The 26,621-nt window shown below is 41.5% G+C and overlaps 1 protein-coding gene across 5 annotated transcripts in view; it reads left to right on the forward strand.

Moving 5' to 3' along the window:
• Positions 1–26,621, forward strand: part of ARHGAP24 (Rho GTPase activating protein 24) — a 186,521-nt gene that overhangs the window by 21,221 nt on the left and 138,679 nt on the right. For all 5 annotated transcript variants that reach the window (XM_042049758.1, XM_042049760.1, XM_042049759.1 and 2 more), the window contains exon 2: positions 9,237–9,436. In XM_042049758.1, the coding sequence (XP_041905692.1) occupies positions 9,257–9,436 (180 nt within the window). In that variant the 5' untranslated portion in view covers positions 9,237–9,256. The remainder of the gene's footprint in view (positions 1–9,236; positions 9,437–26,621) is intronic.

Consider the following 26,621-nt stretch of genomic DNA (forward strand, 5'->3'; position numbering starts at 1 on the left):
GATGTTCTCCTCTGCAGATAGTGACTCACATAAAACACAAACCATCCTTACTGTAAAGGGAGTTGATAAGAAAAGGTAGATTTTTCTGGTTTGTTCTTGACGCTGTGTTTTGCTGTTAATGACCTGTGTCATTCACAGCAGGAGAAATTTATATTCTCAGGATACCTCGCCTCTCTTAAGTTAGATAAATTGGATAAATTGAACTCTGTAAACATGGCCATGCTCAGCACAGTTTTGAAGTGTCTGCAGATACAGGACCTGCCATCTTTGGATTATTTTTCTTCTGCTTTTGCACCTGTTTCTCTGAAGTGTTAGTCCTAGTTAATGTCACTGTCTCTTTTTGTAGCCTACCTAAAATCTGGAGAGTGCCTAACATTGTTTGCCTACTAGTTGGTGCTTTTTTTAAAAAAAGAAACCAAACAAGAAATGTTTTCCTTAAGTTTTATGTAAGTAACATATACATGTCTTCTTTGAATCCTTTCAGGTGAATAACTCAACTTGTTTTTCCCTTATCTCATTTTGGGTGGAGCAATGTCAGAAAAAGATGCTTACATGTTTTTAGCTGGCTTTCAGGTCACTAAAGGTAACCAGTTACTTGTTCAAGTGTTCTTGACCTTGGTTCTGCTTCTCCTTCAGCTCACATAGCATAGTAGTGACCAGAAAGAGACACCTGAACATAAAATTCTTGTAGAGAAGGTGTGTTCACCTTTTAACTGTGGGTTGTGATGGTAGAGTCTGAAAACTGTGGATGCAACACAGCAGAGTTGGCTTTGCCTTTAATGGTTCCTTCAGTACAAGCTGGAAAGTAGGTGTTAGCATCCATGCACAGATTGACCTTCTAAAGGATAAGGACCACATGAATTTATTCCATTCCCCCATATGAATTCATTTTAGAGACAAAGCATAGTGTTGGTGTTGGTGCTGATTTAGGAATTCAGGGACAGTGTTCTCTTCGCTTAGAGCTTTACTGGAAAGGGCAATGCCACAATGGTATCATTTTTCATTTACTAATACATGATAATTTTTCATTTACTGAAACAATTTAGGTGGCGTGACATACTCACAGCTGCTTCCTGAAGTACATAGGAAGGATTGTGGACTCTCTTTTTCTGAGGCAGACTTGGTTTTAAAAAAGTGAAATGTTAGTTCCCTAAGTATGAATTAATGCTTTTCCTGAGCAGAAGATGGAAATGTCAACTACAAAGTAATGGTGCTTATGTAGAGTTGGCTTTTTCAGTGGAAAGATACACATCTGCTTTTAAAAATTTTGACTATATTGTCTCCAGTATTCTAGCATGGAAATTTATGTCAGTATGGTTAATGTGTTTAAGTGACAGAGGCAATTACCATTTACATAAAACATTTCTGAACAGCATTAAAACTAAACTGATTCCTGTTTAAAAGTAGGTCTATTTAAAGTTTAGGTCCTGCTGGGGTTGGCATGCAGAGAGGACACAAATCTTGGCTGTGGTACTAAGTTTAGTAGGAATGGAAGCAGATGCACCTCTGAGGTTGCCAACTTTGAGCCTTTGGTTCTGACTTGCCTGTGTTTGGGTTGGGACAGTGCCAAGATACTTTCTGAGGCTGGGTGGGTGCTCACTACCTGTGTACAGTGTGTGCTTACCTGCTTAATATCCGTGTGCTCCTCTGCATGCATACAGGACAGCTGGGAAATGGGCATGGTAGTTCTGGATTTCAGTGCCGGCATGGGCTGTAACTCTGTCAGTTCCTCTGATACGCTGGGACAGGATGCTCCCACAGGCACATCTGTGATGCCATGGTCCTTCTGGGGAACACATGGAGGTGGGAGAGATCTGCTTCAGAGGAATCTCTCAGCAGATCACCAAGTGCTGCTGTTACTTGAACTTCTTTGAACTGAAAGGGATAAACATTATATTGTGTGTAACAAAGCAGAGGGAGTAATTTTGCCTGAAATGTTCATAGCAAATACGTTCAAAATAAGTGCATGGATTTCTGTTTGTCACATGTGAACTAATGTAAGACTGAAAAGGTCATTGTGGGCTGAGTTGAGCTGGGTTGAACCTTCCTTTGTTTCCCCTGAGGCTTCTGTGGAGGCACCCAGAGATAAGGTTCCTCCTACTCTGAACATCTGAGTATCGGGAGAGATGTTGCCAGCCAGTACTTGCTGTGTTAATCTTTTTTTGCCAGAGTTGGGATTTTGCTGGGACTACATTTGCTCTGAGCAAGAGAGGAGTTTGAAGTGTGGTGCAGGCAGCAAATATTCATCTTTCTTCCTCCCACTCTCCAGCAACTACCAGCTCTTTCTGCAGAACCTGTGAGCTCCTTTGATTTGCAAGTACTGCAGCAGATTTGGGAGGAAGCTTTTGCTGCTGTAGACAAACCAGAATGTATTTTTGCTGCTTGGCAGCATACTTAGTGAATGTCACTTGTAGCATCTTAATTCTCTTGGTCAATTTTACAAGGAATTTGCAAGGCCTGAACAGCTGTGAATAGGACAACATGGAAAGTCCTGTTGTATTGGATTTCCTAAAAAAGTGTTCAGCCTTGTTTCAGTCTCAGTGATTCACTGTCAGAGGGCTGCTGACATCTGTACTCAGATGTCTTTTGCCACCAGTCTTTGAGAACAAAGAGTAGTGCTGGAGATTATTTTTATACTTTGAGAGATCATCTGTTGAGATCGTGCTTGGGCACAACTCATAATCAATTCTTTTGTAAGTGAAGCCAGTATATGCTGAAGTATTCACCACTCACATGTGGGAATTAAGTTACTTTTAAGCTGTCCTTACAACCACTTTCTCCATGTAAAGTATGAAGCTGTAAACAGGGCTTATGTATTTTCAGTGTCAGATATTCAGAGGCAGTGTTACGCTTTGGTTGGAAGAGACATCTGGGACTTGGAATATCTTTCAGCTGTTCCAGATGCCGCTTTTGACTTGCTCCCTGGCCTTTTCACTGCTCAGTATTTCAGCTCCTGAGACTTGTCAACTGTTCTGCATTTCTTTGTCCATCTTGCATCACTTGACCCTTTCAGCTATCAGAGGCTCTTTACTGCCTTGTCTGTAGTTTTTTAAGCTTCTCCAGATAGTTACAGCTGATTTTCCGCTGTATGCAGTTTACCTCTAGCATTGCCAGTTGTGCAGAATAAGACACTTGAAATGGGAGTCTGGGCAGAAACCTGGAAGATAAAGGACCACTTCATTCTAATCATAGAACAGTTTTGAGTTGGAAGGGACCTTTTAAAGGTCTCGTAGTTCAACCCCTGTGCAATGAACAGGGATACCTTCATTTTTCCAATCACTTTGGTAGCAGCAACCTTGTCTTGCCATGTGCTGCCATGTGACGAAAAAGCTGAGGGGATATATAATAGTAATGGGTAACATGCAAAAGCATAACAGAGACTGTTACCCTTGGAAGTTGTTTCTGAAGTTCTTCAAAACCCTTCCCTGTGCCATGACATTTTGCAGCCACTCCTAAATCAGACATGGTGTATATGTACTTGAGAAAAGATACCCAGACAGATTGCGTGCAAATGCTTGTGGGTTACACAAGTCTTCTGCAGGTGGAGTCCATCTCCACCCAAAACAGGTAGTGGGATTAGGAAGCGATGGAGAGAACTAGGTGTCAGAAGAGAATCCATCATAAAAAAAGTGTTCTTGGCAGTGCAGTTTTGTTATGGGTCCTGCTGCCACAGCAGTGGTGGGAGGACAAGAATGGATTTGCTCAAAAGCTGATGTGTGGATTTAAACAGAATAGGACCGAATGGCAAGGGCAGCAAAAGTTAAAGCTCTGAAAATTACTCCAAATGCTGATCTGACAGTGTGATGCTGCAGTAACAGAACTGCTGCAGTTGCTTTGCTTTTACAAAACTAGTGTACATGTTTTACTACCACTAGTCACAATCACAGGAAAGAAATATACACATGCAGAAGTGGATGTTTTCAAAAGTGCCTGACCGAACTTGTTAACTAATTCCTGTTGTAATTCACAAGAAATGGAATGTCTTCTAAATCCTCTAGTCCCGTTCTAGCTGGGCTGTTTATAGCTGTGCTTGAATTCCTATAAGAAAACAGAAGACTTGTAGAGGTTTGGCTGGTCTAAGAATATCTGTTAGATGGTTCTGACATGAAAATGCAAATCAGGTACTAAAGAGTTGTATTTGACTAAGGCCTCAATTTTCTGGCAAAATTATTGGGTCTTGGTTTTCGAACTGATCCCAAAATATATTGCAAAAGTAATGGAAGTCTTTCCAATGGCTTCACCAGGCAGTGAATCTCATCTGCTACAGTCTTACTGGTGAGAACACCTCTCACAAATTTTTTGTTTTACCTAAGGAGTAATTATTTAGGCCTTGGAATTAAAATTCTTTCAAGCAAAATATATCCAGGCTGTCCCTGTTAGGACAAAAGCGAGGGTGAGGAATGCAGAACAGCCAGATTATGATCTGTGCCTAGGAACATTACTGCCAGTAGTACAGGAGATTTCTCAGATGTCTTGGAAAACCTTTTGGATAAATGTATAATGTCTGTTCTAAAAGTTTGTGGAGGAAAGCTACTGGCAAGTGCACTGCTGCAGGTTTTGGAAAAGAGCAAGACTGGAATGCTGTAAAATCTCTTCTTGCAGTGACAGAAACCGAGACTTGCTACATGCAGTGTAAAAATGGTTGCTAAGCACAAACAGAAAGTTAGCTTTCTTATTAAGTGTGCTTTTACCTCTTTGACGTGTTTTTCCTTCTATGTGCAATATCCTTTTGACACAAGAGATGAGTACCAACTGATTTGAAGTACCCTGATGGTGGGAAATAGGCCAGTCTTCTGCTTCCTGCGGCAACTGCTTACAAACTCACTCCTGGGTTGCAGCAGAGATTCAGGTGTCTTGAGACATCTTACTAGAAAATGAATGCTGACAATGTTTTCACATACTAAATGGTTTTAAGAAGTTGCTACTCAGCAAGACTAAATCAAAATTAAATAAAAGGAAACTTGCTGGTCAGAGGCAGGAACTCTGTACCTGAGAGACACTGATAATCTTAAACTCAGGCACTTAAGCTCTGTATAGCTCATCATAAATAAGTAGAAGGGAACCCGGAATTAGATGTCACTTGGAAAGTGATATAAGTGTGGAAGTATTAATCTGATTTTATAGAGAACCATTGTGTCACAAAGACTGTTAGGAATTCTGCGTGTGCGTGTGTGCGCACACATATTTGGCAGATGCATTCATCAATAACCAAGCCAATTGTTGCTGCAGAATTGCTGCCTTTTACTAGCTATCTGTCCATGTGCCTGACATGGAAAAGACAACATGTCTGTGCAGTGTTGTGTGTGCCTGCCCTTTTGTGAGGGCAAGAGAATTCGGTGGTGGGGCAGGCTGAAGGGGTACGGTTCCGGGGCAGCAGGCACTCTGGCGGCCTCCCACATTTATCCATTTTGTGCTGGGTGACATTAGGCTGTAAAGAACAGCATTTGAGCAGTGGCAAAGATGAATAATTACTGCAAGTGACCTCTGCTGATGTTTTGGATGCTTGAAATGTGCTATCTTGGCCATGAGAAATTTCAGTGAGAAGAAAAACACTGACTGCAGACCACTGGGGTTTCTTGCCAAACAGATCATCTTCATGCAGTCCTATGACTATTCTTGTAACTGGCTTTGTGTGCTTTAATGAGTTTCTCTGACTCTTTCCTGGCAAAATGCTGGGATCTGGGGGAGCTGCCCAATTCCGTAATTCAAGTGTTGAGTGAGTGGTAGCTGAGGAGAAACACTTCCCTGCTTTCTGTGCCTGCCACCAGCACAGACCTTCCACATTGGCAAGGAGAGCCTAAGTGCAGTTAGCTGCCTTCTAGACAGAGCAGTGAGAGAGGCAAGTGGCTTTACGGGAGCAGAAACAGGTTGGATTCAGGCCAGCAGTGGTAAATGTTGATGGTCTCCATGGACCAGGAGATGTTGATGCAGGGCCAACGTGTCAGGGAATATTTCTCATTTTGTTTGCTTTGCACTCCTGATGTCCAGACAGGCCCAGGAGAATGAGCCCACAGGCAGCCCCAAATGAATCTATTGTATAGAATTTATTAAGTTCTGGTCATTACCTAAACTGGAGGCTGGCCAAGTCAGTAGAGTTGACTCTGGCAGCAAGTACAAGTTGTGTTTCCTGTTGAGAAGATGAGTTTGAGGAATATTCTCATTTAGTGCTTGAAAATGCATGGCTTTCTGCCTTGTCTTATGAGGCCGAGAGGACTTGGAGTATGTTGATATAATTCCACACTTTGTCATGTGTTGTTTACATACTGTTTGCACCTCACTGTTCTCTGCATCAGTGCCAGCACCCTGATATTTCTGCAATTTATTTTTATGATCTTAGTGTTGAAACAGCTGTAAAAACAAGCAGTGTGAAAGTGAGCCAGCTGCTGGAATTTCTGATTCCAAGTCTGGTTTGTAGTAGGCAGACACTGGAAGGGAAGGATATATGAAAACAACAAATATACTTTATCTCAGGGCCAAATGCAAACAAGTTAGGTGGCTGAATTTTTAACTGCTGAAGAGAATTAAATCACTAATGGATGAAATAATACAGCTTTTTTTGTACAGAGCATGTCCAAGGATATACTACTGCTTTAAAGGAGATCTTACCCTGTAGAGCAGTAGAACTATCATCTCTCCTACACCTCATTTGTTTTAGTGTTGCAGAAATAGTTTGATAGACGTCAGACAAAGAGATGGGGATGTACTAACACTTTCCTTGGCGAGATAAAATCCATATACTTCGTATACTGGTGTCAGCACCATTGGCGTGTGACTTTGTGAAACAAAATAAAAAATAGTCTTTCATCCAAGCAGCTAATTGTTTTTGACTTTGGTATTTAGATTCTTGTTTATGGTCCAAGTGTAATAGGGACCCAATGTCTTCAGCACTGCAGTGATACATACAGATACTGTACTTAAACTCCTCCTTGAGGCTCGCCCAGGCAGCAGAGATGAACTGATGAGCTCAGCAGTTGTGCAGCAGGGAGCACAGGGTAGCCTACGGGTAATGATTTTGTTCCTTTTTTCAGTTCCAGTAATTTACCTGCTGTTTACAATGCTTTCTGTAAAATACTTGCTAATTCACTTTCTGAGGGTGTGAGTTGGAGGGCAGCTTCTTGGTACCTACTTAGGTCCACCCAAAAACCAGCAGCATCCAGGAGATTCCCGCTCGTAATCAGAAAATGCCAATTATGAGTTGGGTGCGTTTCCTTTTGTGTGGTCTGAGGACTTGTCATCTGGTTCATTGTTGTTCTCGTAACTGTAACCACAGACAGACAGACACAAAAAATCTTTATCTGCTCAGAAAGCCAGACACATTTGTATGTTTTGTGGGGACACTTTGCTCAAGTAAATCTCACAGTACAAGTGTTCTGGGTGACTCTAGGTGAACCCTAAAGATGCAGGAGAAAGATTGCCTTTCTCTGAGAAGAATACCAAGTGATTGAAATTTTGATCCTGCAGCTCGTACTCTGCTGAAACCTCAGTGCTTGTGTTGAGACCTGTTAACCTCAGTGGCACAGGGCAGCGAGGAGTTGTAATCATGGCAATCAGATTCCAGGATCCAGCCCAAATCAGGGACATGACAACGAGACTGTGTGTGGGTATTAAAAGAAAAAACTGTAAACACACAGCAGAGATGGAAGCTGGAGAAGTTGTTCCAAAGGAGGATGTGTGAGCAGTAGGAAGAAGGGAGCCAAAGGAAAAAAGGGCTGAAAACCACTTCTGGCTGCAATCTATTGATTTCTTCTTGTATTGTGATTTATTTTATGGTGATGTAACACTATCCAGACAAAGTACTTGGATTAATTGTCAGAGGGATGCTTTCATCTGTCAAATGAGTGTTATCTGCATTTCTAGTCTGCCTTAGAAGCTGAGTACATCCCTTTGCAATCCCAATGCCCATTCACTATGTTCAGTAAAGGTATTGTTGCTGTGTAGGGGACCAGAGCAGGAGTGCAAGGCTTGGACTCACCAACCTACTTTGCCAAATCAGGACACGAAGTTTCAGTCTAGATATCCTTAGTCAGAGATGTCTGCTGCCTGCAGTGTCAAGAATATTCCATTCTTTTCCCAACCTGGTGTTTGGAAACAAAACACTACCTATGAAGCCAGCTTTTCTGGGCCCTAACAGCTGTGCAAGCTTCTGATGAGGCAAGAAAGATTGCCAGTGGTAGTCTGGAAAGAAGAGAAACATGTTGTTCTTCAAGCACTTACTGACAGTGAAATTTCACCATTGATTTGCACACTGCTGTGTTTGTGGTCAAAGTCACATTTTATTCTGTTTGGGTATAAACTCTTTGGCACATGTAGGTTTTGGTTTGATTTGGATTTTGACTGGAAATACCAAAACTTGCAACTCAAAAGCCTGTGTTTGTGCTCTAGACTTAATAAGGGATCAGGAAAAGCTTTTTGACCATGAAGGTTAAGCACATTACTACGTGATTATATGTACAAAATCCATCAGTAAGAGTCATGACTGTCCAGAAATGGTTAGAAGGTATAGTTTTAATAAGGCCAAAATGCCATATGAAATTTACAGTTCAGCTCTAGTTTTGACACAGTTCTTGTTGCCTTAAGATGGGCCAAAATTCTTCATGATTTGCCAGATGTATATAACAAATGTCTGGGCACAGACTCACTTCAGTCAGGGCTTGCTTGTGTGAGGTGATGTGCAGCTATTCTTGCATTTACTGTCACCATTCCTTTAAGTGGACTTCAGTAAAATGAACAACAACAATAACAAAAAAAGCCTGCTTGTCTGGTGGGGTAAAATTAAGCTTTGGTGAAGCAGAGGCTTTTTTAACGTTTCCCTGAAAGTCCCAAGCCTGCCAAGGAATTGTAAATGGGGACCTCCAGTAGTCAGCTGCTTTCCTTAGTATGAGGAAGTACTGTAAGTTCACTCCTTGTTACTGCCTGTAATCCAGCAGAACTCACCTCTAGAAACAGCTGATGTCTTCTTCAGTGCTGGTCAAAATGTCTTGCGCAGCAGTTGAACAGAGCTTTTGCCTCTTGCCTGCTTTTTAGCAGTTCATTATTATTTTAGTATTTTATAGGTGAGTAGTAATTCTCTCAGCTGATGGGGTGCTGGTATGAGAACAAGCAGGCTGATGGCAAATGCTTTTCTAACACACTTTTGTAGTCAAGGCATGTTTCTTTTACAGCTGTGTTGAAAGGAGCAAGTTACTACCTGGATAATAATCTAATTATTTTACCTTTTCCTCTTGTTTGCCCAACAGGAGAGTTGCCCATTCCCAGTATGGAAGAACACAATGGCTCTTCAGAGACTCCTGCCCTGAGCCAAGGGCGGCACATTGCTATCAAGTGTGGGTGGCTGCGGAAGCAGGGGGGCTTCGTCAAGACCTGGCACACGCGCTGGTTTGTCCTCAAGGGGGACCAGCTCTACTATTTCAAAGATGAAGATGAAACCAAGCCCTTGGTAAGTGTAAGGAGGAGACAGGATGGGAGGTCAGGGAGTAAAGTAAGTTAATGCAAGCAGAATTGTCTGGTGTGTGAAGCACTGAACTTCTCCACCTCTGTCACTGACTCAGTGTTGCATTTGGGATTTTGATTACACTGAGTCAGGCCCTGGCAGTTAGTGTGGTTTCCCCATCAGGCTCATTTCTAAAACTTCCTTTCTCAGGTCAGGTTTTCTCATTTCTGCATTTTAAAGGGAAAGAAGTATGCAGGAAGTAGCAAAAGTCATCAGTCAGATGCCCTTGACTGAGGCAGATGCATAAGCTGTATTTGAAAAGATACTGCTTGTGGGTTTTTTTGGTTTGTTGTTGTTTTTTTCTGCTTACTATGCAGAGTATCCCTGCTTTGTGTCTTCCCAAATAACACCCTAGCCTGAATACATTGCCATCTGTAATATGGAACAGACTGGTGTCTGTCTGCGTGGTTCTGTTGTGGCGATTTAGTGCTCCTTAATCCTCATTTCTCCTCCTATCTATTTAGCTTTTTCACTAGCATGCTTCAGGGCTGCCTATCCCCAGAGTGCCATAGGAGTAGAGTTAAGTAGTGCTGCCTCTTGGGTCAGGGCAGGCCTGAGCCTCTTAGGGTCTCCTGCTAGCATCTACAGGAGTATGATAGTCTCATGTATTAATGATTTTCCAGATGTTTGTGACGTTAGAAAAAGGCTTTGACATCTGGGAGTTACTTCTGTGCAGGTACTAAAATGTGATCATCACAGCTGTATTTCTTATGGCTATGAAATTTCTGGTGGTCTACCTTTTGTATGGAATTTCACAGGGAGTTCTCAGAGACGTAAAACCCATCTAATCCAGCTTCCTGTATGGAACAGGTCATGACACTTGGCCGAGCTTTACAGCTTCCATTATGGTGCACATGTTAAGAAAAGTATTCAGTCTTGAGGTAATGGTTTCCAAATTGTGAATTAATTTCTAAGTACCTATTTCACTGCCTTGGTAGCTGTTTCCCATAAAATTATCTCAGATAGTTATTATTTGATAGGTTAATCAAATAACACACTGCTTATTTACACAAATTATATGATAGGATGACTGCTTTGAGTATGAAATAGTTAATAATTTTTGGGAAATTCAGCATATCTTCCACTGTATATATTTTGTTAATCAAGAGTGTAAAAAGCAGCCATCAAACTAAAATGTTTGTGGGCCAGATCCTGGGTTTCCAGAATATAACTCTGCTTTCTAGCACTTGATCTCTGCCAGAATGTTTGCATGCAAAGACTTCATGGCTTTTTGAGAGGTGGCACAATGCCATGTTTCATGGAACTTTCTACAGCTCAGAGCCCAATTTATCTTCTTGTCCATCTGCTACTGACCTGTGGGTTGGCTTCAGAATATCCTACTGACTTTGCTACTTCCCTTTTGTGAAATGGAGGTGGTGATTCTGATCTGATACTTGTGATAGGTTAGGGTAGCAGTTTGTGAAATAACTAAGAGCTTATTTGAATTTTCCACTTCAGTCTCGAGCAAGTTCATAAGGACACTTAGAAATACAAAATGGGGTTGGAAAAGTGCTGAGAGAAGTATAACTTAAAATATGCCAGTGGGTTTGGAAAATTAATGGGCCTGTCCAAATTAAGATCAGTCAATATCTTACCTTGGTGTAGCTTTTGAAATGTTTCTGAAACAAACTGCATAAGTGTCAGTGCCTGAAATATGTCCCAGGTTCAATGCCATAACAGAACTATTTTTTTCCCATTACATTGAAGGGTTTGCTGCATTAACTTTGACAAGAAAATCACTATGACCTTCTGGAAACCCTGTTGTTCTTGCTGTGGAGAGCTAAAGCAAAGAACTCCTCTGATACTGCGAATTTTCAGTGCACAGGGATATTAGGAAATGGCAAGCATATATTGTTATATTGGATCTATATTTAGGATAAATACCTCTTTGTTTACTACTGGCTTGTACAGTCTGTACAATTCACAGATGTACAGTAATTCTTTTAGACAATAATATAATGGAAGAAACTTAATGAGGTTTTTTTTCCAAATCAGATTTTAGGTTTTATTTTGCTTTCTGGTTGGTTGTGTTTGGAGGGAGGCAGAGAGCAGTGATTGCTCATACTGAGGAACATTCTAATTGCACACCTTGTGTATATATATATTTATAGACGGTGGAAGAACTACAGTAGGAGAGGACAAGACAAGCAGTGAGCTTATGTTCATAGCTCATATTCATGTTAATATGAGTTAGAGAAAAGCAGAATCCAGTTTCTGGTGCAAATTCAGTGGGTGTCCTGAGCACCAGTCTGCTTAACATTTGGTCTTGGCTTCTGTTCAGTCAAGAACAGATATTATGCCATGGTGTTTGTATTTTTGAAAGTTAGGGAGATGTGAATGGAGCTGAATTTCAGAAAAATATTATGATCTGGCAGACTTTATTCTCCAAGTGACTGTGTATAATGGGAGTAAAGAGAAGGAGGAACATTTTGTGTTTCAACCATCAGTAAATGCTTTGGAATTCCTGAAGCAGGCTCATTTCCTGCTCATAATAGAGATAGCTACCACATAGGCTTTAGTCTGTGTACATCTCCTTGGCATCAAGGCTATTAAATTTAAAAGTCTTCAGCTGTCAGTGTGACTGTGGGGAATTGCCTCTGCCAGCCTGTGCCTATAGGCACACAGAGCTAGTGAAGAACAACAGAAGAAAAAGCAGTGCACAGCTGTTAGTCTTACAGTCAAGGTCAGTGAATTGTCATTGATTGATTGTTATCGTCAAACACATGAATCTTTCCCTTGTAATGTTTTATCAATAAATTAGCATCTACCTTTTGCTCTGATATCCCTGAAATATCTCTCAGGATCTGGCAAAGATGGCATTTCTGTTTACTGATGTGTGTATGGATAGCAATAATCTAGTTAATTCCACAGGGAAAAAAAAAAATCTAACAAGTAAGTGAGCAAGCCATGTGAAGGAATAAAATCTGATTTCTGATAAATCTGTGTTATCTCTGCTGCTTGGATGTGATACTGGATTTTGCTTTGTTAATTCTTTTTACTGTTTTGTGCTTTAGGATGCTGGTATTATGCTAGACCTGAAGGTCAGCTCTCCAAGCTTGAAATGGGGGCAGCTGAAAGAAATCAGAATTTAGCATTCCCTGTTCTACAGTACAGCTGTTGTTTAAATGCAGCCCATGAAAATTCATTTCTTCCTTTCTTCTCTCCTAGCTTAGCTTCTCCAGCTATGTCAGGGTTGACACGCTCTTGACTGAAGATGGGAGGGGGAAGTCAATGCCTGCTCATAAGACATCATGTTTTTTCTGTGGTTTTGTGAGCAGCAGAAGGGAGATTTGAAGCATTGTCTCCTTTCTGCAGTTTTGCTGTCTCACTCTCCTCGTGTTATTGAGGAGGTGGGAGGAAAGCTTGGTAACCTGTACTGATGGAGCATCATTTGTATTAGGTTGCAAATGAACAAGAATGGACAAGCTCATCCAGTCTGAGCAGCATTTTAGTTACCTCTTTAATGTTGTCGAGACTCAGCTTGGTTTATGGACTTGAGTTTGAGGTGTGTGTAGCAGAGAGATCTTGAAAAGCTATGAATTAGCCTTCAGGAAACACTTGGTGTATGCCTGAAAGCTGACAATGATCTGCTGTTTCCGTTTATATCCCATCCTGAACATTTTGCCATGCAATTTTTATCCTCAAGTTCTTTATAAGCTCTTAACTGTTCAGCTCAAGTAATGCTGGAAAGTATTCCACTGAATACACTGTGGCTCCCAGTATCTTAGACAGGCCCTGGGATGGGACAGGAGACTGAAGGGCAAAAATGTCAGTCTTAGATGAGGCATTTGAATTTGCCGTTGACTGAAAGCGAGTTAAGTGGCAGCTGCAATCTTAAGTACAGGTCCCTGTTTTGTCTGTAAGGGAAAGATGTTCTCTGATGTACAAACAGAATATATTTTAAAGTGTTACTTTCTGGAATAATTACAGAATGAATCATAGAGTGACCTGGGTTGGAAGGGACCTTAAAGATCATCCACTTTCAGCCTCTTGTCACTGATGTCCATTGGGACTCTGGGCCCTTGACCACTACTCTCTGGATGTGACAGTCCAGCCAATTCCTTATCTACCTAACAGTCTACCCATCAAATCCATCTCCAGTTTAGAGGGAAGGATGTGGGGAGCCATGTTAAAGGCTTTGCAGAAGCCCAAATCAATGACGTCTATAACCCTCCCTTGTTTACTGATGATGTCACTCCATCACAGAAGGCCATGGGTTTGCCCTTGGTGAAGCCATGCTGGCTGTCCTGAATCACCTCCCTGTCCTCCATGTGCCTTAGCACAGCTTCCAGGAGGATCTGTGCCATGATATTCCCAGGCACAGAGGTGGGGCTGACAGCTCAGTAGCTCCCAGGGTCCTCCTTCCTGCCCTGTTTAAAGATGGGTGCAAAGTTTCCCTTTTTCCAGTCACCTGGGACTTCACCTGACTGCCACGGCTTTTCAAGTGTCATGGAGAGTGGCTTGGCACCTACATCAGCCAATTCCCTCAGGGCTCTGGGAAGGCTCTCATCAGGTCCCACAGACACGTGCATTCAGGTTCCTCAGTGGTCGCAAACCCGATCTTTATTTACAGTGGGAGGGACTTTGCTCCCCCAGTCCCCATCCTGCTGTCCCTCCACTGGAGAGGTGTGGGAAGAGAGGTTGCCCCTGAAGACTGAGGCCAACAGGTTGAGTACCTCTGTCTTCTCCTGATCTGTTGTTAACAGTTTACCAGTGTTGTTTATTGGGGTGGGTACACCTTTTTTTGACCTTTCTTTTTTGGTTAACATACCTGTAGAAGCCCCTCTTGATTATTCTTTGTGTCTCTTGCCAGGTTCAGTGCTTCCCATATAATGCAATTTGTGTAAAAATTTCATCGACCAATAAATTCATTTAGTAGCATTAATAGGAAATCTTGACTAATTACAGTTGCATTTTTAAATTAAAATTAGCTTCTAACGAATGTAAATAGAAATTACTATGATAATTACATGATTTGTATCTTAGCCTGTCAGGGAAAAATCCTTCAGTATTAGTATTGAATACGATTAAAGATTGAGCATCATGGTTTTTTGTAAGTTAAAAGGGAGTGGATAACATTTCTGTGTGGAGGGTAAAAACCTAATTGTATGTGCACTTGAGAACTGCATCACAAGAACTGTGATCTCTCCTTGCTGCCTAGAGCATTTTCAGTCGGGGAGATCAGAGTATCCACTCTGGTCCTTGTCTCTGGAAAGAAACAAGAACCAGCTGTTGTGTAAATACTGAGGAGCTGCACAGCGAGTGAAACAGCTTCTCAGTAGATTTTGCTTTGATTTTTAAGAGCAGCCCTCTCAGTCTTGCTGAGGGAAGGATATGAAGCACCAAATCCTTTCATGCTTGGCTTTGTGGGCCTTGGCTTGAAAATCCACAAAGTCAGTTCAGGGACTTGATGTGAAAACAGCAAAGAATGTCCAAGCCACTGATAATGATTTTTTATTTTTCAATTTATAGGCAAAATACTTGGAAAGTAGATACAGTTTTTGGATGGACATGTGCTGCAGAGTGAACCCTTGCCTGTGCAAACCTTCTGTAAACTGTAAAGGGAGAATTTAATCAAGTGAAATTATGCAGGTGTCACAACAAATGTGGGGCGTTGATAGAGAAAGATGTTTCTCAGGAATTTCACTAGAAACTTAATATACTGGATGAAGTTAAATAGGATTTTCTTGACATCAGTAGTGATGATCAGTTTGCCAGATATCAAACTATTTACCAGAAAGACACTGTGCTGTTGGATAGTGGTGAATATGGAACTTAAAAAAACAAACAAAAAGTCTCCATGAAAAAATCCATCAGAAGGCACACCTTAAATGGCTCACATGAATGCAGTGGAATGGAAGGATGTCCAACACACCTCAGATGAATGTTTTTAAAAGGTCAGTCTGAGTGTTATCTCTATTTTCTTTGTCTTCATGGCTTTTGACTTTGTGTAAGCTGTCTGAAGTAAGGTACTGCTCACTGCAGTTTTGCATGCCGTGCCAAGTGGAAACAGATTGTTTGTTAGCCACGTGTTCCTGGTATAATGATACTTCCTGTTTTTTGAAATGCTTAGTTAAGGAAGAGAAGCCTCTGTGTAACATAGCTTTCCATTTGTGGCAAGGGCTTTTTTTTCCTTGCTGCTCATTCTTGAGCTCTGTCCACTGACGGTAACATCTCAAAAGTTTTAAAGAGAAAACTCAACTGCTTAAGCAATTCACACGAGGCAAGAGCAGTTGTGTCTTGTCTGATTGTGAGTAGCAGAGTTTTACGCTTTTTTTCTGTCTGAGACAGAAACAGGTATGACATGGTAGGGCAGCAGCCAAAACAATGTGAAGCCTGATCTTTCTGATGCAGTCAGCTGCTACAGCAGTGGCTTTTCCATGCAGAAAGTGAAGGGAAAGGCCCAAAACTGCTTTGGCCCCTTTTAATGGATGTTCTGGGAATGGCTTCTCAGTTAGTTGAATATAAACAGGCTTCTGCAACTAAAGCAGTGAAATTTCTGGAATACAGGGAGGGTGATCAAAGGATGGGTCTTCACTTTTACATACAGTAGAAAGTTCTGCTATTTCTAATACCTTTATTAGTTTTTAAGTAATTTAACGCTGCAGGTTTCAGCAACTTACTCGTAGAGACACATTTTTTTACTTCAATGACTTACAGAAGTGCTTTTAAAGGTGTAATACACTTTGGTCAGTAGATACCCATGGGAATTTTGTCCGTGAGAGATTAGTCTGATAAGGCCGAGTTTATTTGATACCAGGGTACTTCTAGTGCCATTATTCTGTTGCTGGGGAAGGGTTTCTCAAATTTACAGGACTGAATTTCTGTTCTCAGCCTGAAACAAATAGCAACAAGATCCATCACTGAGGTACTCAACTTGGAGGTGATCAAATTCCAACTTTAATCCCCTTTGCATTTTTGATCTGAAAGAAATAGAAAACTTTAATTTTCAGTAGATGTTCTTTGTTTTGTTCCTTTAAAAACTTCGAAGTCTTTGGGCTTGGCCCAGTAGGAGTCTTAAAGATTTTTCATGGGAATAAAAAAAGGTTTTACCTTCAGCATTAACTACCACATTAATTGCAGGAGTGTTACTAAACACTGTGCAAGGTTATGGAGTCTGTGCCAAAATGAGGCAGTTCTTGCTCCATGCTTTGCCCCAGCTTATGCAGTTAAAAATTCAGTTCCCCTGTGAAGATGGATTTTAGGTTTGAGTGCAATGCAAGGCGTATTCTGTGCCTCTTTTAGTCAGCTTTGCATGTAGCAATTGTGTCATTGCTGTGACTGCGCTGGCAACATCTGCAAGCTGCTGTATCCTGCTATTACACCAATTTGTTTAAATTTGTGCATGCTTCATTCCCAAGGGCTTGCAGCCTTTCATGCTCCCCGAACTTGACTGAGTTTTCAAAACAGCTCTCAGGTGCAGTCTTTATCTTTCTTGCATTGCTGCTGTTCTTTTTCTTCAGCTCCAGCTCTCTCCCACTTCCCCTGGGTCTTCCTTTGCTTCTGAATACACTGGCTGGTGAAGTGGATGTGCCCCCCTCCTCTCTGAGTGCCTGTAACATTCATAAAGGGCCAGCTTGTATGAATGTTGTTTCCTAATATCATTCAGTGTCTCCATCTCATTTGACAGCTTGGAAAATAACAGATTAAATGGTTGCCTTCCTATTGCCCATGGCACCAGCATGCTGGCTGCCTGAGTAGATCTTCAGTTCAAACTAAAACTAAAGGTTTGTTTTTTCCATAATCAGCCTTTTTAATGCATTTTGACACCCACCTGCCCCAAAACAAAAACAGCACTGGGCCTAGATGCCACGCCAAGCTGTGCCAAGCTGAGAACGTGTCTACCTCATTTCAGGCCTCAGAAAACAGGTTCAGTGGCTGAATTTCAAAATCCACTGAAATGAGACAGTTTTGTGGGTGGGAAATGTGAACCTTTCACGGTGTTTCAACTTGTGCATTGCTCAGGAACTTTTTGTTGTTATAACCAAATTCAGAATGCAGGATGGTAAAGAAAAGATGATCCCATGTGAGTCTGCCTGTTTGTGTGGCAATCAGTACAGCCCCAGGTCCTCTTTCAAAGCTGTTTGGGAACAATAAATACATGTTCCCAGACCTCTGTATCTTTAATCAATCCAAACTGGGAAATTAGTTCCAGTAAATATTTCTGTAATAGAACAAAGCAAGAATGCCTCGTGGCACTGATGGAAAGTGCCAGCACCATTGACCCATGTGTGTGCATTCAGAGCTGAAGCTCCCGAGTATGCTACCATGTGTTGTATAAACTGTGGGTGTAATTAGACTCAGCCAACACCTGCTGTTAGATTGGAAAAGAGAGGCGCTCTAATAAGATGTAAACTGGCCAACAGCTTAATTTCAAGTCTTGGCTGCCAATGCATCTGCCTAGTCCAAATGTTCAGAGAGCTGCCCCCACCTTTTCCTTCCTAGGACGAGGGAACTGGCTTGCTTGTAAAAGCTTGCTAATGGTGAAGTTCAGCCCTTAGTGTGCTTCATTGCATTTTGTGGATGGGCAGGACTTCCAAGTGAAAGAAGCTGCTGCAGGTATAGAGCTGCTTTTCTGTCGTGGTGGGGCTGCCCAGGCTGTAGCTCCGTTGAGCTCTGTATTTCCCTTTATGCTCACACCATCTCTCCCTCCCTCCTTTCCTCTCTGTTTCTGACTTGTGCCAGGGTTTGGGACAGGGAAGCAAGGGGAGATAGTGTCTTTTTCTTTTGTCTTCTCTGTTGGCTGCCAAATGAAAAATGCATTTCTGGTGGATGCTAATTAATCTACGTTTAACAGATCAATGAAGTTGTGTGGAGAGGAATAAGGATGGTGTTAGGATAGTTTAAAAATATACCTGATGTTATGTTGGATGGTTGTTGCTGATTGTGTTCTTACTACCACCTTCTTGTCTCAAAGACACTGATCTAAATTCTAAATTTCTAATCCTGTCAGTGGTTTTATGAACTCCAGTGCAGTGTAATGGCATATGTCATATTCAGTGAGACAGCAGTGGTCTGCTTTAGGTGTTTCTCTTTTATATTTCCTTGCTTAATAAAAGCAGTAAAGCAACTAATGTGAATACTGCTCCACAGCACATGTGAAGCTATAGGATGAAGTTCTGTGAAATCAGCCTCCAGATTCATCTCTAAGTAAACTTAATGCTTTCTCTTTCAAGCATTTGTGGAACCTTAACCATTGTAAAAGTTGGTCTTTTTTCACGCTCCATTAATTTGGGCAGCAGCGGCTATGTGGTAAGTCTGTCTTGTTTAAGGACAAACACGTGGGGTATGAACAGATGAGGTTGTTTTGTTTTTGGAGCCTGACAGTTGAATTTCAGTAACATTTGATCAACTCATAACCTGAAGCTGCTGCTGCTAGCTTTTAGTTTAGCATATTAGCCATTAAGGGAATATGTGAGATGTGGAAAAGTTCAGTTGGTTCTGTTATCTTGTGTAGGCCACAGTTCATGTCCCTAAATAAAGAAATCCAGGCATCTTTGCTTATTTCCTTGCATATTGCCAAGGGATTTACTTAATGTTGTTGCTGTAGTAACTGAGAACTGATTCTAGCAATAATTTTTAGCAGTATTCATACAAGTCCACTGATTCCAACTTGATTCAGCTGGACTGCATAAATGCTCTTATGTGTGAGCTTACGCTCATCACATGAAAAATGGCATGAATCCTATACAAATTTGAACACAGCAACATGGTGAAGATGTGCTATCTGATATGGACACTGTGGGCAAGAAAAACCTTCCTCTCTGTGTTGGTTATTGGAGCTTTTGGGCTGCCACGTGTTCCCTGATGAGCTGAGCCAGACATTTCAAATCCCTTTGCATGGAACAAGTTTATGAGAATGGCCTTCACAGGTGGTATTTGTGTTGGCAGCCTCAGAAGGGAGTCCAGGGGTTGAATAGTAACAGAAGCAGCTAAATTAACTTCTGGTGCTGGAGGGACATCCTTTCCAGCAGGCTTGCAGCACAGGAGTTGAGCTAACAAGAACTTTCTCTTTTCCTGCTTGGACTGCAGAGTAAAATCTATTAAAAGTCTATGGAGCTACCCACAAAGTGCTCCTGCTTTGAGTGAGTAATTGCAGTGTTTCCACTCTTTTACTCTTGAATAATAACCACAAGCAATTGAGGAGTGCTAAGGACTTTCATAGACACAGGCATGTGTTTTGGAAGCTGGTTGACATGAACTGAGCATTACTGTAATGATCTGGTCATGCAGGTGATAGAAAACAGACACAAGGCTGTGTTTTTAAGTATATGAGCTGATGCTTTAATGAGGCACTATATGTGTATTTGCCAGAGTACAGTGGGGATCTCAGAAGAAACTTCTTGAAAGAAATAGAGAATTATTTACCTGTTTTGGAGCCCAGTGAGAATGAGAGACCCAATTTTTTCCCACTTCCTTCCTTTCCTTTTCCTCCCTTAAAGAGCAATAAATAATGCTCCACATCTGAAGAAGAGGTTTAGTATTTGTGTGGAAAAAGGATATTGTTAAAAACTTCAGCCTGCCATTCTTCCTAAAGTTACTATTTGCCATAAACTGCCTAGTGTTAAGATGTCAGATTTCCTAGCCCTCCCTGGACTTGGAAAGGATACCTATCCTACTGTGTACCAGCCATTACAGAAACTGCTGAGCTTTTGCAAGCTAAAAATGTATTTAGAAAATAATGTATATATTGTGTTTCTCCTGATATTTTTTTCTGCAAATGAAGTTGTTCCTCAGTACACTTCATTATAAAACCTTTAATTTCTAATGCAGAATCACTGTCTTGGAGTGAGCTTCGCTGCTTTTCTTAATATCTTTTCTTGACTGCAGTATCACCTCTTCATCTGTATACTCTTAAATCCTGTGTAATGATCTGGTTTCATGTGGGTGAGACAGATGATGTGCTACAAAAACCAGCTTTTACATGTTACAGAAATAATCCCTTTCAACAGGGAAAACATTGCCTAGGGGGACTTTTTGAGAAAACACCTCATGAGAAATGCTAGCATGACTGGTGTCTGTTACAGGTCCTGTTAGCACGTCTCTGAAAAGGATAAAGAACAAAAGCAGACTGAGATCAATTTGTTTTCACAATTCCTTCCATAGATGTTTAAGAGCAGAGAGCTTGGCCATTGGAAGAGCTTGGGTGAGGCACACAGAGGTGTTGGGAAAGGAAAGGAGATTAACAGTGTGCAGTTTGCTGTGCTGTAACCTCCTTCGTGCCTCTCAAGAATGCCAGTTCAGTCTCGGGTGCACCAAACTGGCTTAATTTCCTTTAATGAAGTTGTATTAAATTCCGTGCAGTATCCAAACTCTCCTGTCACCAAGCATCTTTCCTGGAGTGAAAAGCTCTACATGGGGGTGAGGCTTTGCAAGACCTGTGTGATGGTGGGCTCCTGAAGGCATGTTGTTGGCATGAGAGTCTGTGAGTTAGTCTGAAGAAGCCTAGTGTTAGATTTCATTCACAGTCTAGGCTGTAAAACACACGGTGCATTTAACTACCTTCGGATCAACAGAAGATCTTTTTCCTTTTGCTAGTGCATGGGTTTGATTGTTTGTTATTCCAGGTGTGTTTCTTCATTTTCTTTCAGTATTTATATAATGTCATTTATATAACCAACAGTATCTGGGAAGAAGTACAAGTCATAGCTGAAAAATAAAAGCCACACAGATCCTATGTGTCAGGTTTTTTGATGTACTGAAGTTTTTGACTTACAATTTTCTGGCTAGTTTCGGTTTTTAATAGGTTAACGTAAGCTGAGGGTGGAGGGTACAGAGGAAAGTAAATCCTTGGTATTTATAATGTGACAATAAGAAGAAATACATAAGGTAATTTTCTACCTTCTGGTTCATACCAAGGTGAAGGTAAAGCATTTCATGAGTAATCAAACTGTTCTGAGCCAGTTGGAGACAAGGATTCATTTACTTTATGCTGAAGATATGCTAGAGAGGAAATGGGGAGGTTTTTTCCTTTAAAATAGTCTTCATTTTCTGTTAAAATTCTTGTTCCAATAAAAAGCCTAAGTCTAGCAAACATCAGTGTTCTACCACTGGTGGCTGTGGAGCAGTTTTCCCTGGGAAGATAAGGCCCAGTCCTTCTCACTTCTCCTCTGCAAGCTGGAGGTTTATATTTCCCAAGGCACTTGTGAGTTTGGACTGTGAAAACATGGATTTTATTCAAGTGTGAAATCATGATTTTAGGACCAGTGCATTATGACCCTCGGTTTTTCTCACAAGGCCTGTTTGTGATTGCATGAAACAGACTACAACCAATTCTAAAAACAAACAAGTGTGCCTGCTGGCATTTGTGTTAACCTCTTTAGTGTAACAGTTAGTTTAGTAAACACAGTCATTATTTTGGTGTCCTTTTGCTACACTGGAAAGAAGTATCTAATTAACTGAGTGAAAAAATTCATCTACTGCTCTGAATGTTACAAAAGGCTGAGTTAATTCTCAGTCTGAGAGTATTTAACATTGTGAGTAGAGCTAATTAAGCTGTTAAGCTGACATGAGGAAAACACAAAACCAAGATCCCCATTCTTGGCTCACATTCACAACACAGCTGTATTCTTGGACTTTTTTAATATGACTTATACATAAGTACATAGTTTTTCTAATAAAATGTTTAATTAAACAGAATGAAGGTCTGCTAGGTTTAAGTTGTTGGTGCTTTTCTTGGTCTCCCAAAAGATGACAGCATTGCATCTTATGGTTATGTCCTGCTGAAAATACCCAGAATAGCTGTATATGTGAGTGCTTGTTGTTTGACTTGAAGCAGTATTGTTCTGGCTAGAGCAGTGTTGTGTATGGAGTTTGTACTACAGATGTGTTTCAGGGTCTTCTCCCTTGCTGGGGGTCCTGCTCAGTTTGCTGCCTCCGGGTATAACTGAGTTAGTTATAAAACCAGCAGCACCAGTATGGCTGTTCAAAGACACCATGTTCCAGAAGTTAAAAGGGTTTCATTAGTTGAGTGATGCGTGTTTACTGTATTTACAAAAAAATAACAATTTCTCCCAAATATTCTAATATTTCTGAAATACCTTCCTTCATGGATATGCTTAAGTCTGAGACATTTAGAGTAGCTCTCAGAAGAAGTGCATGGTTGCAGCTGTGTGATGTTCTCTGTAATGGCAGCTATATGACTTGCATTCGGGGCAGTGATCAGCACTTGTGTGTCTCCAGTATGCTACAGGACTCCGAAATGCAAGATGCTTTCCAGACCCTCTTCTCGTACTTGGAAAGGCTTGAGTTCACCACAGGTGAACTCATGTTATTCCTTCTTAAGCTTTCAGGTTACCAAAAGAATGTACTACTGTTGAAGAGTGTACTTGACGGATATGTAGTCTGCTAGACAGTGTCCATTCTGTAGTTTTAACTTATATTGCTTTTGTTTCGCTTTAAACATCCACAGTGTGCTGCTGCTCTTCTCCGTCTCTGTCCCACTGCACTGTGCTTTGGGAGAGGAGCAGGGCTGAGGAAATAGGAGCCAGGCAAGGGTGAAGGGCCCTTATGTGTTCTTCACACTTGGCTTCCTCTGGCAGCATCCATGTATCAGGACTGAGACCATCCGCAGGGTGTGGATGATGGATTTCCATCACCCCTGTCCTGCCATCTCTTTGCTTCTGGGAATGGAGTCCTGGTGCAAAGATAGAGGAGATGCTTCCCAGTACTGTGATTGCAGCAATAAAAGTGCTTTGTGGATGTAGTAGTTGAGATGTGAGCTAGTCAAGTTGGTGTTTGTAGCTTACAGAGTCTGATCTGAGCTGGCAGAGTCGTGGGGATGCAAGCAGAGGTAATTTCAGAGAGAGGTTATTACATGCTTGTAGAGCTGTGCAGTCTCTTTCAGATCAGGGACTTGAATGTGGTGCTATGGGAGCTTGGACATGAGTGTAGCATTTGACCTTGGGAGGGAGGGTGAAGTGGTCAGAGGGGACTGTATGAGAAAATTCAGCTGTGATGTGTAGGCTCAAGGAATGTAACCAGAGATCAAGGGACCAGCGTGTTAAATGAGAGGCTGGAGAACTGGACCAGGGTTTCACAGCAGGTGTGGGGAGGAAGAGCTGAACTTCCAGACCTAAAATGTTGGCAGGACTTCCATTAATTTGTTAACCACTATTCTTCACATTCTCTGTTTTCTTCAGAGGATAATTATTTGCTTGCATTATTCTGCTTGGCTCACCTTGTGAGCACAGTATGCATCTGCAAATAGCATTTAGGTTCAGCATATTGCTTGTAGTGTTTTCCCACAAAAGACTTCAGCTCTGTTGTTTTTAAAACCTTCGTCAGCTCACAGCAGAGCTCATGAACGTGTGCTCTGTGGAAGATACAGGGCCAAAAAGGCTTCTTTGTAGAGTGGTCTCTGAATCTCTAGAAAGTCTGTAGACACTTCTAAATGAAGACTTGGCAGTAGAAAAATAATGTTAAAGCAGACAGTAAAACAAGTTTTTAGAACAATACCTGTGCTTCTCTCAGACTGGTGGTATTGCCAGCAATGGGACATATGGCTGCTGAAGAATGAAGCTGGCTAAAGGCATCCCTGCTGCCAGTTATCCAGTGGGCTGCATCCAGCAGGTCCCCAAAGCATTGCAAACATTCAGGAAGAGCATAAAGGCTTTTTATGTAGGGTGACTGTGAATAATGGATACTATCCAGAAAAGAACTGCTGCGCATTGTGGCGTTCACTAATGCTTGTGCAGTCAGCAGGAAGGTTCAATGATAGATTTCTCTATTAGCTGCTTACACAGTTAATAATCCAGCCACTGTGTGCACAGCAGGAGCGAGGTGGTAGAAGGTCCCTTCAGAGAGGAAAACTCGGATGATCTGCTTTGGGAGGTACGATGGTCAGGGTTGGGAGAGGAGAAGAGATGTCTGCAAAAGTAAGTACTGGGAGACAGCCTTTTCTCTTGACCCGAAAGGTGATGTTGCAGGAAGGTAGGGGTCACTTCACTGAATCACTTCAGGAAGAGATTACCTAAGGGGTACAGTTATCGGTGTGAAATTTTAAAAAGTCCACATAAATTGCTGCATCTCTCTCAAACAGTAGCAGTGTTGCAGGCAATGCTATTATTGCCTGCCTTCTTCAGGGCAGTATGTGGAGGAGGAGAGGGGGAAGGAAGGTTTTGGAAAGGGTTGCTGAGCTCAGAATGTGAGTCTGGCTGGATTTTGGACAGTGGTGAAGTTGAACTGGGGCGGAGGAAAGAAGCTGTCTTTCTCTGAGAGAATAGCTCACATGTTAAAGACTGTCTGAAAATGCTGAAGATAGTGACTTGATGGAAGGGTGTTGGAGATGTGTCTTTTGACTTCCAATCTGAAGTGAAAGTGATCCTGCATGATGCTTTGAAGATCCAAGTTCGTGTTACTTTCAAAATGAGTCCAGTGTTTGGGGGAGCCCTTTCTGAGAAATCCCAAATTTTTGGGACAAGCCATTTAACGTGTAGAGCCTGGTAAAAAGACTAGAAATAATTTTAGAACAGAGGCTCTAGGAGCCAGGTAGGTAAGAAGCAACCTTTGGGCTTTGGCCTTGTTTGTGTGCTTAAAAACAAAGGGAAGGACTAAGAGACACAAGTAGAAATGGGGGGTGAATGTCAAAACAGATCACTCCAGCTTCTCCTGCATACCAGCAAAGGGACTGAAGGAATAACCACTGGAAAAAGGTGTGCTTCAGGTGAGTGCGAGGAGAGTGGTTCTCTTTTTATGCCTGTATTTGTCTTCAGTAGCAGAAATTAGAATGCCTTTGTCATGTAGCTCTGGTGTTAAGTCCCATTTTGCATCTTGCACGCTGATCCAGAGCATGCTCAGGATACAATTGTGTTTTACCATATAATTACTCCAGGTAACACTGTCCTTTCATATTCTTCCTACCCTTGTGTTGTTTGAGTGGAGTAGAAGGACAAAGTGCCAAGAGCTTGGGGTTTGGAGGGTATTGGGAGTATTCATAAAGAACAAAGGTGTCATGGGGGAGAGAAGGGGAGGAACCCTAAGAGTGTAGAGCTGGACAAATGTTCATCCTTAAATGACTCTCTGCCCTACCTAACCTGGCACGTATCTGAATGAACAGGAGAGTTTCTGAACCGTAGTTTCAGAAAGTTTTACCTATTATGTGACTTGCAAAAGATATGAAGGCTTCTTCTCTGGGGAGAAATTTAGTATACCAAAAGGAAAAGCCTAGGCTCGTGGTTTTCAGGTATTTTCAGTTATCCACAGTTAGGTTTAGTGTATGGATAATTTAATAAACACTTTCTAGCTTAAAAACACTGCAAAATGACTAAAAGCAGGTAGAGATAATATTTTTAATACAATTTGAAAAGAAAATTCAGTTGTATTTCATATTCTGAAAATGCACAGACATCATTTGTGGCAGGCTTGTAGAATATTACAGGACTAATTAAATGGAATTGATGATCACTAATTTAGTTTCATTTGTAGAGTACATGCACAGTAGGATGCACACGTTTGTGCACTGTGTGTGTGGCACTGATTTTTGTTTAAGACAAAGCCATGGACTATGTCAGGGACAGTCTAAAACTTACCTTAAATGAGGTAAGACCTTTTCAAAACTGTCAGATGCATAAATAGAAAAAAATAGGTCACTTAAGTCACCAATGTTATAAAAGTTGAGACATTGATTTTTAGCCTAGGCTGGGATTGTCATTTCAGGAAAAATTGCAAATGCTAGGCTGTCTTCAGCAAAATAGACAAATAAATATCCCTGGGTTTTGTGGGGTTTTTTTGTAGCAGTATTTTTAGTGGGTTCTAGGAATTACATTTTTGTTGTTGTTGTCTGCTCAAGGCCTGCCTTTTAGTGGAAAATAGAGAAAACATTCCTTCAGAAGAAGGAATGAGAAGTTTCGTGCATTCAGCACTTGGATCCATAAGCAACCTAACCAGCCCTGTGAAAACAAGCAGAGCAGTGAGATCTTTTATTCACATGGAAGAACTTGGGGATACTACAGTTAGCTTCCTAGAAGAAAAGTGTTCTTTTAAACCCACAGAATGTATTTTGTAAGGGACAAAGAGGGTCGAGCTCCCTGTGGCTCAGAGAATGGAGGCAGCGTGTCGCATAAAGACTCCGTGAAAGTGGTAACTATTCATTGCAGCCTGGCTCTTACTAACACTGAGGTGGAAATGGCCT

Source organism: Corvus kubaryi, unplaced genomic scaffold (assembly GCF_017639235.1).
Source record: "Corvus kubaryi isolate FWS band 111438036 unplaced genomic scaffold, C.kubaryi_AGA036_p1.0 71, whole genome shotgun sequence".
Taxonomy (NCBI): domain Eukaryota; kingdom Metazoa; phylum Chordata; class Aves; order Passeriformes; family Corvidae; genus Corvus; species Corvus kubaryi.